At 32.1% G+C, this 15,199-nt stretch overlaps 2 protein-coding genes and 1 pseudogene across 2 annotated transcripts; 2 read left to right on the plus strand and 1 right to left on the minus strand.

Annotated features, from left to right (window-relative positions):
* The first annotated feature begins 6,629 nt into the window (after positions 1–6,629).
* Positions 6,630–7,013, plus strand: LOC107028298 (probable acetyltransferase NATA1-like). The gene has a single exon (XM_015229324.2). It carries the CDS (start codon positions 6,630–6,632, stop codon positions 7,011–7,013), a length of 384 nt encoding a protein of 127 aa, XP_015084810.2.
* Positions 7,014–8,506: 1,493 nt separating this feature from the next.
* Positions 8,507–11,323, minus strand: LOC114078447 (annotated as a pseudogene).
* Positions 11,324–12,521: 1,198 nt separating this feature from the next.
* LOC107028300 (serine/threonine-protein phosphatase 7 long form homolog) lies at positions 12,522–14,850 on the plus strand. Its single transcript, XM_015229326.2, has 5 exons — positions 12,522–13,226; positions 13,296–13,490; positions 13,558–13,998; positions 14,109–14,670; positions 14,751–14,850. Exons 1-5 carry the CDS (start codon positions 12,555–12,557, stop codon positions 14,828–14,830), a joined length of 1,950 nt encoding a protein of 649 aa, XP_015084812.2. The 5' UTR covers positions 12,522–12,554; the 3' UTR covers positions 14,831–14,850.
* Positions 14,851–15,199: the final 349 nt, after the last annotated feature.

Genomic DNA, 15,199 nt, shown 5'->3' on the forward strand with positions numbered 1-15,199 from the left:
CCCCCTACCAGCCCCCTACCCCCAACCAACCCCACCCCACACCCCAAAAAAAATTTTATAGTTCTTTTTTTTTTACTTTTATAATAAAATAAAACTAAATGAAGTATTTTCAATAATTTCATTTAAAAAAAACTAAAATATTTTCTCCATATTGAATTCTTTAAGTAAAGAACTATTTCTTCATGAAATATGCATAAAATACGGGTAAACTAGTATTTTACCCAACCCATTTATTATCCAACCCATTTTTACCGATATCAAATATGGGCGGGTTGAATGATTACTCATTTTATATTTACCCATTTTCAACCCGTCCACATTTGACCCAACCCGCCCATTTGCCACCACTATTAGTAAGTATAATACTCCCTTCATTCGCTATTATTTATTATAATTTTTATTTTTAAAGTTAAATTATAAGAATTTTTACTAACATTTTAAGATTAATTTTTTCAGCGTATTAATATATAAAAAATTACAATTTATAGTACTTTTCTTATAGTTATCTAAATTTTTTGTTTAAAATATCGAAGTAATGTAATCTAATTTAACTTTGAAAATTAGTCAAATTGATTTTCGAAAAACGTAACATGACAAACAATACCAGACGGAGGGAGTATAAAATGATAAAATTAACTAATCATTTTACAAATTTATTTTAAATTTTTATGTTTTTAATTCAAAAAATAATCATATATTGGTCTTTATTTCCTTTAACTTGCAAATTCTTCTTTACCCTTTCTAGCAGGTAAATTGCTTTTGCTTTGCGCTTTTGTGAACTACGTCAATAATCTAGTTTTGAACATTTGATAATATTAAGTGTTTTAGAATGTGTACAACCCTACAATGAATTGTAAGAAAATTATTTCCAAAGATGAAATTAAATATTTTTTAAATTTTAAAGGGATAATGCACAAGTGCCCCCTCAACCTATGTCCGAAATCTCAGAGACACACTTATAATATACTAAGGTCCTATTACTTCCCTGGACTTATTTTATTAATAATTTTCTACCCTTTTTCGGCCTACGTGAAACTATCTTGTGGGTCCAATGCTGGTTGACTTTTTTTTCCAAGATAATGTCACATAGGCCGAAAAGGGATAGAAAATTACTTATAAAATAAGTCAGGAGAGTAACAGGACCTTAGTATAGTATAAGTGTGTCTCTGGGATTTCAGACATAGGTTGAGAGGGGGGTACTTGTGCATTTTCCCAATTTTAAAACCAAAAAAAATTCATTTTAAGTGTATGCATTTTATTATTTATTCTTCATTTAACTATAGTCATTCATCACCGAAGTCTTTAGAAAAGATATGTAATTGTTTCATTGTCTATATTTGTATTTTTAAAAAGTAGTAAAAACATTTTAATCATCAATTGCATGAGTTATTCTCCTATTCAGAGCCTCTACATACAAAATCTACCCTTACTTGGATATTGGCCTCTCCCTCGGACAATGAGGACCTACCCTTACTTGGATGATCAAAGATCCAAGCCTTCTTCAAGTCGCCTTCCAAAACACTTCAACGGCCGGAACCTAAATGTTTGGGAAAAAGGAAGAAATGGGTTAGTACATCACTTGTACTAAGTATGAGACCATATGCACACATACTTTGAAATCATGCTAATAAAAAGGACATTTATCAAAACATGTCATTTTATTCTTTGAAAAGCCTTATGCATAATCAAGGAAATTTTTTTTAAATTTTTCCGCATTTTCTATCTATGAATGTAATGACATGAGACTAAGAGGCTAGTCTTAGTCCTTTGAGAAAGGACGACGACGCAAATTACGTCTAGGGGATCTAGGGGGTAAACCCGGATGTGACACCATCATCCTCGAACTTGAGGGCATACCCATACTTAGAGAAATGATTCAAGCCTTGCTTGCAAATAGTCACGAACCAGTCAATGAACGGAACTTAAAATGTTGGGGACAAGGGAGAAACGGGGATTAGCACATCACTTATACTAAGTATGATAACATATGCACACACAACATAGAATCATGCTAAGAGGGACACACTTATTAAAGATGCTACTTACTGCAAAAATCCCCTTCATGCACTTTAAGGAACTAATCCAACAACTGAACACAAAATCATCAAGACAATAGCATACTCAACACAAGACCAACAATACCAAGTCAAGTTAACATATGAATGGCCAAACCAATCTTAATATCACATTTCAACTACAAGCATATATAAGCACTTTACAACAACTTAACATGTACTAGACCCTTAATCATAACCTCTTAGCAAGTATACAAGTGCAATGACTAAGCAAAGCCCCATAACCTCACTTAATCAAGTAAACCAACCAAAAGACTACAAATAATGCATAGCTTCACATAATATATCAAGCAAAGCCGGAGTTGTTGGAGAGTTTATGTGATGTTTTATTTAAAAATGGAATTGTAAGGTGTACATAGAATAGGGACTTTTAGGTTTGATATGTATGTCAGTATGTAGTATGGGGCTTCCTTTGCATAAATTAGACTTAACAGTTAAACCAAAGCACTATATATATTTGTTCTCATTTTATTTTTTGTCCGCCTCCTTAATTACATGCAATTAGTGGAAGAACTAGGAAAAACACAAAGATATCCAAAATTTTCATGATTTCAGTATAGTCTTTTTGTTTCCTGTAATTTTAAATTTTTGAACTTTGCACAAGCGATACCATTTATCATCAAATATGTTCAAATACAATGAACAAATGTTCTTGAACACAGACACAAAAATCAGTGTCAAATATTTAGACTATGTCATAGTAAATTAATGAGTTAATGAAGGAACAAAAGCCATGGAAGTTCCACAAGTTTAATCAGGGCGATGAAATGGATTAGAGTGGTTATTTTTCGTCTGCATAAGGTTAGACTGTATGTAGGGTGGGTAATGACCCTTGAGTCAACCTATTCTGGAAGTATGATGTTAATTAATGATGGATATTGAAGAAACCTATCCCCAAGAACAAGAACCAGGTTCTTGTAAGTTGCTTTTAAGTAAAGACACAAACACTTATTAATTTAAAAACCTTCCTCACTCAAAGAAGGAAAAACCTCGTTTTATTAATTCAACTATAAGATTTTGTGATTACAACTCAATAATCAAAAAGCCTTACCTCTACTACCTCTCTCGATTGACTACAATCGACTACTTATACTCTCCAAAAGGTCAAACCCACCTTTTGTTACAAACCTTACAGAAACTCAACCCTACAAGAAGCCAAACCCGCCCCTTGTACAATAAATCATAACTTTCAATCAAGAACGAAACAAGAAGATAGTTTTACACGTTGAAAACCTTCTCACTCAAGAACGTTTTAAACTTGGCAAACCTATCGATCTTGAAGACTTCAGTTTGATGAATAATTCTCACTTTTCTCTCTGTGTGAAGTCGTGATTTTCTTCATTTGTGATTGTCCTCTTCTTATAGAGTTTTCTTTTGCCTTGAATCCTTATCAGATAAGGTAAGCAAAGATTACCTTTTAAAGTACAATCCTTATTATATACAACTTCCTTCCTTAATAATATATTTAAGGTTTCCTTATTTGTATCAACTTATACCTTTAATATATTATTTGGCTTTGACAAATAACTCTATTTTCTTGACTACGTGGCTGTCCCATTTTACTCGTTTTTGGCTGCTTTGCTGCGTCAATTTGCTACTGATTATTTGCACTTCTTGTCTATCATCAAAACATCGATTTTATATTCTTGTAGTAGAATTATCGATTCTATCAGATATACTAAAAGATATATATCATTATAACTCGAGTTGAAACATGATACATTCGTTGTTTGAAATAAATTATCAGTCACAAAACTGTAAATATTAACAAAGGTAGGGGGCTAAGGGGGGTGATTTAAACTAATAGGGTAGCAAACTTATGAGATAAACGCGACATTATAATGTATTAACACATAAGACATTGGTTCCACAACCAGTGCTAATTGGTTCCTGATGGTTCTTCCGTGAATCAGGAACGAATTAGGCCCTCAATTAGGCGTGTTGTCTCCGCATGTAGTTGATTCGTAATTTCCCTAGGTGACTGTTTTGAGCGGTCAGTTGCTGAGGTGCCTTTGGCTCGGGTTTCGTAGCAGCAGGGAAGAGGTACGTTCTTTAGTTAGAAGGAACATTTTGTATGTAGGGATATGACTGTTTGGAGGGGAAGGGTATTAATGGAACTGTAATAATTAAAAGGAGAATTTTGGTTTGTGATTACGCCACTATGCGGGGTTAGGATTCTCCATACTACAAGAAGTCTAAATGGCTCCGGGGGTGGCTTGACAGTGTTAAAAAAAAGACATGTGCCTTAGGCCCCCAAAATTAAGGGGCCTCATTTTTAATAATAATAGGTTATAAGTTATTAGTTTTTGACAAATATTGAATACTATTTGTAGAAAAAGTGAACTTTTCATGAAAATGAAGGAATTATTAGAAGAAATTTGACATATTTGGGTATTATATCTCATGAAAAATAATTTAAATTGAAAATGGTTATATTATCAATTGAAAACTAGAAGAAATCAATTATATAAGTGTAATTAACAATTCAAATTTAAAGCCCCATTTGATTTTTATCTTAGGCCACTAATATGCTTGAGCAGCTCCTGAACGGCTCACATGATAATTAACAATTCAAATTTAAAGCCCCATTTGATTTTTATCTTAGGCCACTAATATGTTTGAGCAGCTCTTGAACGGCTCACATGATTAATCAATTTTGAACTTTCAATCTTGAATATCAAGGATCAATTCACACTTCAATATATTTTACTTGATACACCAATATTCGAAAAATCTTAAATTCACTTCTGGCTATAACAAATTCTATTTTACTGTTTGATATTGTTGTGAACATATACTGAGAGAAATGGAGGTTTATTTAACATTCTCAATTTGTAGGTTGCAAATGGTCAACAAAGTAGGAATTGTTAGTCAACTACATACCTACTTCTAAGATCTTCTAAAAAAAAGTCATTATAGAATGTGTTGTTTCTGCCACCTATTGTAATTACAAGTTTTAAAGAAATTAAAGTGTTAGGAAAAAAGTTGAACCATTTCAATGCATAGTCACCTTTTTAATCAATTTTTAGCACCTTAATTCCCTTTAAAAAAGGACTATGAAAGATGAATGTTAGAAATATGCTAAAATTTATACATAGCAATATTATCAAACATAATATTAATACGTAGAGTAATTATGACTTCCTAAGAAGCAATCAAAATGATCCCACTTATGTAAGTAATGAATCTAAATAAGTTTTGGATTTTTGTATGACTATAAATGAAAATTTTAGAGTTAAATTTTGTAGTTTATTCTTTTATATTAGTAGTCATAGTAGTATATATTCCATTCCTGTCATATTTAATGTTATAATTTTCTTTCAGTTATATATTGTTCTATTTTTTATAGTATATGTTCTATTATACTTTAATCAACATTTTTCTTGATTTTCTTATTTTCATTTTTTTCCTCTTGTACTATTTTTATTTGCGTCAAAAGTCTATTGAAAATAACTTTTTTTATCTCCTTAAAAAAGGTAAATTTTATATAAACACAACCCTTCCATATCCCAACAGAATTACGCCGAATTATTATTGTTGTAAATTATCTACAAAATTAAAAAAAAAAAAGTGGATACCCCTTTTGGAATTGTACGTCAAATAAAATGGGAAAAAAATAATATGATATCGTAAGAAAAGACAAATGAAATTTTCTTTAAAATGATAAAAGAGTTATTATTATTCCTATAAGTACCCTTTCCATCTAGCCACTAGTATCATCACAAAATCAAAACTTTTGCCGAATTAGAGCCTGTTTGGTTCAGCTTAAAAGCTGGTCAAACTGACTTAAAAGCTGGTTTTTGACTTCTTTAGCTGTTTGGCAATACTCAAAATAACTTATTTTAAGTTAAAAAAAACTTATTTTAAGCCAAAAGTTAAAAGCTGGGGTAGGGGTGCTTTTTTTTTAGCTTATAAGCTGTTTTAAGTTGACCACATTTTTATCTTTTTGCCCTTAATATTTTTATACAATCTCCAAATTACCCACATAACCCTAACATCTCTTTCTTCCATTTTTCCCTTTTCACGTTCGGCATAGCAACTTCAGCACTTTTATCCAAACGCATAACTGCTTATTTTAAAAATAAATTTCAGCACTTTCAAAAGTACTTTTTTAAAGCTGCTTTTATTAAGCCCATCCAAACGGGCCCTTAAACACCAACACCAACACCAACAACAACAATATATCATCGTATTAATTCATTCTTCATGGAATACTCCACAAGTAGTCTCATCAACTCATTTCAACCCAAACAAAAACACACAACATTATTCAACCACCAAATTTCAGCCAGAATCCGTTTAGCAACAGAACTAGACATCCCTAATCTTCACAAACTTGTTACACAAATGGCAGAACACCATGGCTTATCACAAATATTCACTACCACAGAAACATCACTTTACAACAATTTATTCAAATCACAAAATCCTCCTTTTCACTCTCCAACAGCCCTAATATTAGAAATATCTCCCAACCCTTTCCCTCATACTAATACTACTACAAATTTCGTCCCTATTATCAAAAACAATTACAATTTTAATAAGTTAGAAATCATGGACGATGAACTCGAGAGTTATAGGTCAAAAATTATTGGTCATGATGATGTTTATGTAGCGGGACATGTACTTGTTTATCCTAGCTATAATGGTTTTTTTGAGAAACCTGGATTGTTTTTAGACCAAATGTTTGTGAGGAAGTGTTATAGAGGGATGAAGTTTGGTAAATTGTTGTTTTCTACTGTTGCTATGCAAGCTGAGAAAATGGGAATGGGGATGGTTGATTGGCTTGTGGCTGATTGGAATGAAGAAACTATTAATTTCTATGAGAAAATGGGAGCTCATTATATTCCTGAATATAGGCTTTGTAAATTATACGGTGATCAACTTCAAGCATTTGGTAAGAAATCTGATTATGAGCCGAGGATTTATCAGAAATAATTTTTCCATCGCCATAATATAGGATATCCTCTTAAATCTCATTTATAAAATCATACTGTCTATGTTATTGTTGTTGTTGTTGATGTAAGTTTTTAGCACCCCATGCATTGCATATTTGCATTTCGTATGTACGTAGATCATATTTCTATGATCTTAAATTGCATTATGTTTATTGGCAATATTATAGTGATGTTACATGGTTGACTTCTTTGAACAAAATCTAGTGACACGAATCGGGGAGGTATTAACCAAACTAAGTCATTATATAAATTAATTCACTAAAATAATATGTTTTTCTAAAATTTTACAAAACTAGTATAAACGTATTTTACAGTAACGTTTTAGGGTATATTTTATTTTTTAAAAGCTGACGGCGTTAAATTGATATACGTTAACGTTTTACTCCTAAAACGTTATTCAAAATAAAATTTTAGGAGTAAAGCTTTATTCAAAATAACATTTTAGGAGTAAAATGTTACTTACAGTAACGTATATCAACCTAACGATGTTAGTTTTTACAAAATGAAATATACCCTAAAACGTTATTGTGAAATACGTTTATACTAGTTGTGTAAAAATTTTAAAAGATATATTATTTTGATAAACTATTTTATATAATGGCTTAGTTTGGTAAAAAATTCCGAATCAGGCTTATGTTGTTTCAGATTTTTTGTTAGGAAAGTGTCTCAACTATATATCTATTTTTTTTTAAGGAAGACGAAAAAAAAAGTATATTCCCTATTTTTCAATATACTAGTGGTGTCTTTTGTTTACATATATTTCGAGAAAATACTAATCAGTACAAACAATATAAAAAAAGAAGTACATTTTCTAATTGGGAATTGTTTTACTTACAAATAAATGAATAAGGTTAAATCATATTTTTTTTAAAAAAATTTGTGTCTCGTGATTTTATTTAGTAACGTGATCTACGTTACATTATACTTGTTTCTATTTTTGTGTAATCGCTGAGTTAATTATTTGGTGAATTTTATAACACAAATGTATGATTTAGAATAAACTGACAAGGTCTGATTTAATATGTAAGTATTTTCTAATTTTGCCTTATTTACTATATTCTCCGGGATGACTCTTAAAATTAGTAACTTCGAAGTCAATTTTTAATAAAAAACTTATATCAATTTGTTTGTTTTTTTACTTTTTTTATAACACATTATCCTAAAAAAAATATAATTTCAATTTCACATGTTAATATTATTGCTATTGATTCAAGTTAATAAGATGTTAACCATTGTACTAGCGATACAATTTGTTGTATAAAATTTTATTTACTAATATGAAAATGTGATAGTTATTCTAATATATGCAATATTTTTTACACAAAATTGTTTCTACAACCTAAATATCATCTAACCGAAAACTAAATTATTAAATCAACAATAATTAAATTACATTTTTTTTTGTAAATATAAAATTGCACCAACAAATTAAAACGTAACCACAAATTTTGCAATAAGTCAAAAAACAAGTCATCAGTTCTTGTGATGAGGACAAACACAATTATGTGTACCTATGTCATTTGCAAGACAAGGTGGTTGAACCTTATTTCCATCTTGGTACCAAATGAACCTTTTCTTAGCAAATTCACTTACAAAATTGTCAAGCATTTGAGTTGTAAACCACATGTGTCATGTCTCTTTCACATGAGAGTTGCCATTTATGAATAAACTCGTTTCTCGAAAACAACACTGAAACTATGTTCATTCAACATAGCGCAGATTCCTGAATTTTGAAGTCTATCTTTCAAATAACGAGCATTTTCTATGCACCTTTTAGCATCGTCTTGAAGTGTCATGTGACATTTCTTGCTCAAACTATACCATAAGAACATTGATGCATGACCACCTCGACTACCAGAAATTGTGGCATCTATTGAAGCAATATACTCAATATTTCTTGAGAGTATGTCAACATGTTTTTTTCTTGCTATTTGTATGCCACAAGGCATTGGACATCCCAAGAATTTGTGGCCAGAGACACTTACACTTCCAATTGGCTTCTTGAAGGTAATTTTAGGTGCCTATATATAATCATCAACATTTTATCTTTAATATCTTTAAAAGCATATAAGAAATGTAAAATAAAACTATACTATATATATATATATATATATGTAAAAGATTTTATGCCTAATTATTTAGTAATAGTGTTATAATTGTGTGATAATAATAAATATGAATATTTATAATCTAACACTCTATATCATTAAAGGACTCTATATCATTAAAGGACTGTAACAACTCTAGATATTGTAATATTAACTTAATATATTAGATATTACCCCTAAATGGTACTTGATGAACAACATCAACATCAAGGTTATCAATTCCTCCTTTAAATGTGGTTCCTACAAAAAAAAAACATTGATTCAATTTGTGATTGAAGTATATAAAAACAAGAGAAGATCGTTGGGCTGGTAAACATCCTCCACCTCCCGTTGGTTTGAGTCATTCACTAGAAAGGGTTAAAAGAAATAGAAGTACATATCCACTACATCAAAAATGATTATTAGCAGCTGGTAAACATCCTCCACCTCCTGTTGGTTCGAGTCATTCACTAGAAAGGGTAAAAAGAAATAAAAGTACATATCCATTACATCAAAAATGATTATTAGCGGCAATTAAGAATTAGTGTCGCTAAATATGTATTTTTAGCGGCAATCAGTACTCTTTGTGTTTGTCCCTAAAGGCTTTAGTGACATTGATTCTAATGGCACTTAAGTAATGCCGGCAAAGACTTTAACACTCTATTAATGTCAATATTTATTGCCTCTAAAAGTTGATTTTGTTATAGTGATCGTTACTACACTTGACTATTCTAGAAACTTTACTCGAAAATCTATGATATCTTTAAAAAAAAAATCAATCAAAATATTATTTAGGTACCAATATTGAGATGGAGAATAGCAGGTTTGTTATAGCGTAGCAGAGGAGCTAATGCAACATATTCATCACAATAAATGTTATGAGGATAACCTGCATGCATGCAAACAACAATACTTTGTCAAAAACTTTCTCTACTTGGCACGAAATTTAAGAAAGTAAAGAACACTTTTGATGAATATATATCTTGTGAACTTAAAGTAAAGACGTGTAGAATATATCAAAATGGTATCTAATATTGTGATTTAAACATGTCGGGTAGAAAATTTAAATTAAAGAGTCTTTAAAAATTAAAGTAATAGCCAGGAGGTGATATTCTTTTTTAAATAAACTAATAAGGAAAGAAAGAAAAACAAGTTGAAAATGAAGTAGATGTAGAATTATACTCTTCTTTGATCCGTCTCAAAATATTTGTATTTTTTATTTACACCCCTCTTACTTAAGAAATCATTTATTAGGAGGGGTGTTTTGACTTATTTAATCCTTATCTATGTCTTAAGATTAGTAATTTCCTTGATGCATGCATGGTCTAAAATCATGCATAAGTTAACTACCTAAAATTCTTGGTACATATTTAACTTAATTTAAATAGAATTTTTGACCAAAATAAGCCATTCTATAAATCAATTCACCAAAATAGTATGTTTTTAATTTTGTTTACAAAACTAGTATAAACGTGGTTCACAGTAACGTTTTATACTTTATTTATTTTTTTAAAAAATTATTTTATTTTAAAAAATTTAATGAGAAAAGGGACGGTCTGCTAACGACGTTAAATAATAATACGTAACTGGAAATTACGTTTTAACTCTAATACGTTATTGGGAATAACGTTTTAAGCATATATAATTTAATAATAATACGTAACTGGAAATTACGTTTTAACTCTAATACGTTATTGGGAATAACGTTTTAAGCATATATAATTTAATAATAATACGTAACTGGAAATTACGTTTTAACTCTAATACGTTATTGGGAATAACGTTTTAAGCATATATAATTTAATAATAATACGTAACTGGAAATTACGTTTTAACTCTAATACGTTATTGGGAATAACGTTTTAAGCATATATAATTTAATAATAATACGTAACTGGAAATTACGTTTTAACTCTAATACGTTATTGGGAATAACGTTTTAAGCATATATAATTTAATAATAATACGTAACTGGAAATTACGTTTTAACTCTAATACGTTATTGGGAATAACGTTTTAAGCATATATAATTTAATAATAATACGTAACTGGAAATTACGTTTTAACTCTAATACGTTATTGGGAATAACGTTTTAAGCATATATAATTTAATAATAATACGTAACTGGAAATTACGTTTTAACTCTAATACGTTATTGCGAATAACGTTTTAAGCATATATACCAGAACAAAAAACCCCCATTGAAACGTAAACATACATTAGCCCCTTCTCCTCTTTCTCTCTTTTCTCTGTGTTTTTTTTTTTGAAACGACAAAGATAAAAGGTATTATCGCACTCGATTGCAACCCATATTTCCCCAAATTCGCTGGCACTCGGCTGAGACCAAAACGACAAACCCTCCAAGAAAACCCACTTGAAAACGGCTGCAGATCTGCTTTAATAAGGTAAAAATAACTTTGATAATGAAGAGTTCTTTTTGTGATTCAGGTAATTTTGTCATACATTGATTTAGTTTATCTTATAGTTGATGAATTTGTTATTTTCCTTTAGGCAACCACCGAAACATTCGCCTTTCTCCCTGCTTTCGATCTCTTCGTTGTAGCGATCCAGCTCAGTAGGAGCATTCACTGCTTAGAGGTAAGCTTCCATGTCTTCTGATTCTTCATCTCCCTACCTTCTTCATCTTAAACCTTTGAAATCGCTAAGTGAGTAACTGCGTTATAGGTCGATTTACTCTGTTATTACCTAAGTGAGTGAGTAGGTTATAGGTCGATTTGTTGTAGTACCAGTTGCTTAGTTTGCTTAAGAAGGAAGAGAATTCATTTTCCCTCGCAAATAGAGTCTCTGCTTTGGTCAAAGTTTTCTCTGCTAACATAGATAGCAAGTACTTAACTATTGAAGCTATAATGATCCTAAACAGGAATAGTCTCTTGCAATTATTGAAGCTGCTCTGTCCTTATCTTTTAATCTGTGCCTGCGATTTGCTGTGTACATGCATGGTTTTATGTTGTGTAAATATATCATACATAATATATTGATCATTATTTAGAACCTGCCTAGAAGTACTCGGGTTGCCTCTCCTACAAAATGCATATAGAGAGGATATATCAGTTTACAGCACAAGGGTATATCTGTAATTAACTAAGTGAGTGATCGGGTGGGTGATTGAGTGGGTTATAGGTTAACCCCTGCCACTCTTACCAAATCTTTGGTAAGTGAAAGCAGTAAACTGTTGTGCTTTTGATTGTTTCTGTCATGTAAACATAATTTACAATCACTATATATTTAACAACTCTTGCACTCGTAGATTGAGAAAAGCTTCTAAGTTACGTTGTATTCTTACTTCTGTGTAGGTATTTATTTTATGGCTGCTAATAATGCATACCAATTGGATCCCGGTCCACTTGATCCGTCTGTATTAACTGGATAGCTCACTCATAGGTCACGAGATATATGGATAGGGAATGATAATATGATTTTGAACACAAGAAAATGTGATGGGAAGTTTTGGGACCTAGTAAATGAACATCCCATTCATCCACGAGTCCTAGATGTGATTAAACTATCTGGATTATATGGTGTTTATAGGTCTCATAGGCCTGTAATTGATCGTAGCTTAATCACCGCACTAGTTGAGAGATGGCGGCCTGAGACTCATACATTCCACTTTAGGACGGGTGAGAGTACGATCACTTTACAGGACGTGGAGATATTGTATGGCTTACCCGTGAAAGGTAATGCGGTAGTTGGGTATGAGCCACAGAGGTCTGTAGTGGATTGGCAAAATATTTGTCAAAGATTATTAGGTTTTAGTCCACAACCTCAAGACTTTAAACATAGTAGTCTCAAGGTTTCTGCGCTTAATGCACACTTGCGACTTCAACCACGATTACCCGACTTGGCAACACAGGATATGGTCAATGAGAAAGCTAGGTGTTATATGTTTTGGATGATTGCTGGTTTACTATTGGCAGACACATCTGGTGGTCTTTTAAAGCTTATGTACTTGCCTATGCTGGAGGATATCACTACAGTAGGGTCTTACAGTTGGGGTAGTGCAACCCTAGCATATTTGTATCGTTTTCTTTGTAAAGCCTCCCAAAGTAGCCAAAATGAGATTGCTGGATTCCTACCACTACTTCAGGTATACTCAATAATTACACTTAGTATTTATTGAAATTTTATCTAGTTTATAATTATCTATTATGTCCAGATTTGGGCATGGGAGAGAGTTACCGTCCTTACGCCTCAGATTGTAGCAAAAAGAGATACAAGGAATATTTTCCCTGTTGGTTTACCAAGGGGTCCACATGCTGCTAGATGGTATGCACATTTTAGTTGGACCGACACTACCAAACACGTGTTAAGAGTTTTCAGGGATGCGCTGGATTCCATGACAGAAGATCAGGTAAGATTTTGTACTAATTTTCTCTTAACTTTCGTATATATTGTAATTGTGAGTACTTTTTTTATAGTTTATTTGGGAACCATATTCTTCTGACATAATTGAGAGTCTTCCCGAATATTGCCGCGTTGGAAGAGACATATGGCGTGCTAGAGTTCCAATTTTTTGTTGGGATGTTGTTGAGGTTCATTTACCCGATCGAGTTATGAGGCAATTTGGATTGGTACAAGCGATACCATCTTCATTTGCATTTGACGCTACACATTTTAACCATGATCGTCGAGGAAGATCAAACACAAATTGGGAGTTAGAGCATGCACAATGGTTGCATTTTTGGAACCATATTGATCAATATGTATGGAATGCACCAATCCTTCATGGATCACTTCGGTATGATGATCCCTACCTTATTTGGTTTAGACGTATTACTCGTTTTATCATTGGTAATCCTATTTCGAGTCCTCAACAACAACAAGGTTACGTGCCTAATGCGACGACATACGAAACAATGGTAAGTTTGATATTAGCTTATTAATTTTTTGAGCATAAATGATTTCTTTCGAACTATAGCTAGAATGGGTTAATTTTGAATTTTGAGGCAAGATTTGTTATTTTGGACAGGTGCGTCATATTCATTTGATGGTTAATAAAGCAATATCTCTCGGTGAAAATCTATCAATGGAGGAATTTTACGGGTTTCGTGCAATGGTGCGGGATGAAGGATCTAATTGTTTGGCATATGTGCAAGAGGCAGATAGGACTCATGTTCAAGCAAATTATAGAAGAGAGGAGCTAATGTCTGACCATTTGCATCCTCCTATTCGTCGGCGAGGAAAAGGTGGTGTTGCGGGTAGGAAGGTACGTGCTATTGAGAGAGGTCGAGCACCTATTGAAATGAGTGAAGATGATCAAACCACACAAGATTCCCAAGCAGTTTTGAATTATGAACCAACAAACATTGAGAATGTGACGTACACGACACCACAGACTCCACAAATATCAAGGAACCCAAGTCTTTCATCACTTGAAAATGTATTTGGTAGTAATCAACCTCAACATTTTGACAACGCCCCAAACTTTGTGGATGGTGATGAGTTGGAGGATGCGAATCAAGGTGCAAGCCAAGGTGGTGAACCATCAGTGAAGAAAAAGCGTACAATCATTCCTAAGCTTTGTAGGACTAGTATGTTAAAATCTTCACATTATTCTTTGAATAAGTGTTTCTTTTTAGTTGAATAACTGAAAAGTTGTTTCTACTTTTAGGGAGTCATTATCTTAATCAGCACGGCCAAAAGAACAAAACAAAAGTTTCTGTGTTGACAAAGAAAAAAGGCAAAGGATGATTCTGTGAACCGCCCCAGACTGTGGTGGATTACATTCGGTATGTTGTTGTATTGAATTTTTTGGACACATCGCGAGTGGTAATTTGCTTTAACTCCTGTTAATTTAGTTTTAATTTGATGCCCAGCTTTTGAGGCAGTGGTAAAGTTGTGCTGTTGCAGCTGTTATTTGTGAGCTTTCTGGGAAGCATTAGTTCCAATTGTGTTGATTAGAATTTTGTTCAATCAAATCAAGTACTAGTTGGGGTCGACTGTAATTATATTTCCATCCTCTTTATTCAGGATTCAGTTCTGCTGTTCCTGTTTGAACTTTGAGCAAAGCAAGGCCTAACTTCTTTTTTTTTGTCGACATAACTCTAGTTTCTTATGGCA

Source organism: Solanum pennellii, chromosome 8 (assembly GCF_001406875.1).
Source record: "Solanum pennellii chromosome 8, SPENNV200".
In the NCBI taxonomy this organism is placed as follows: domain Eukaryota; kingdom Viridiplantae; phylum Streptophyta; class Magnoliopsida; order Solanales; family Solanaceae; genus Solanum; species Solanum pennellii.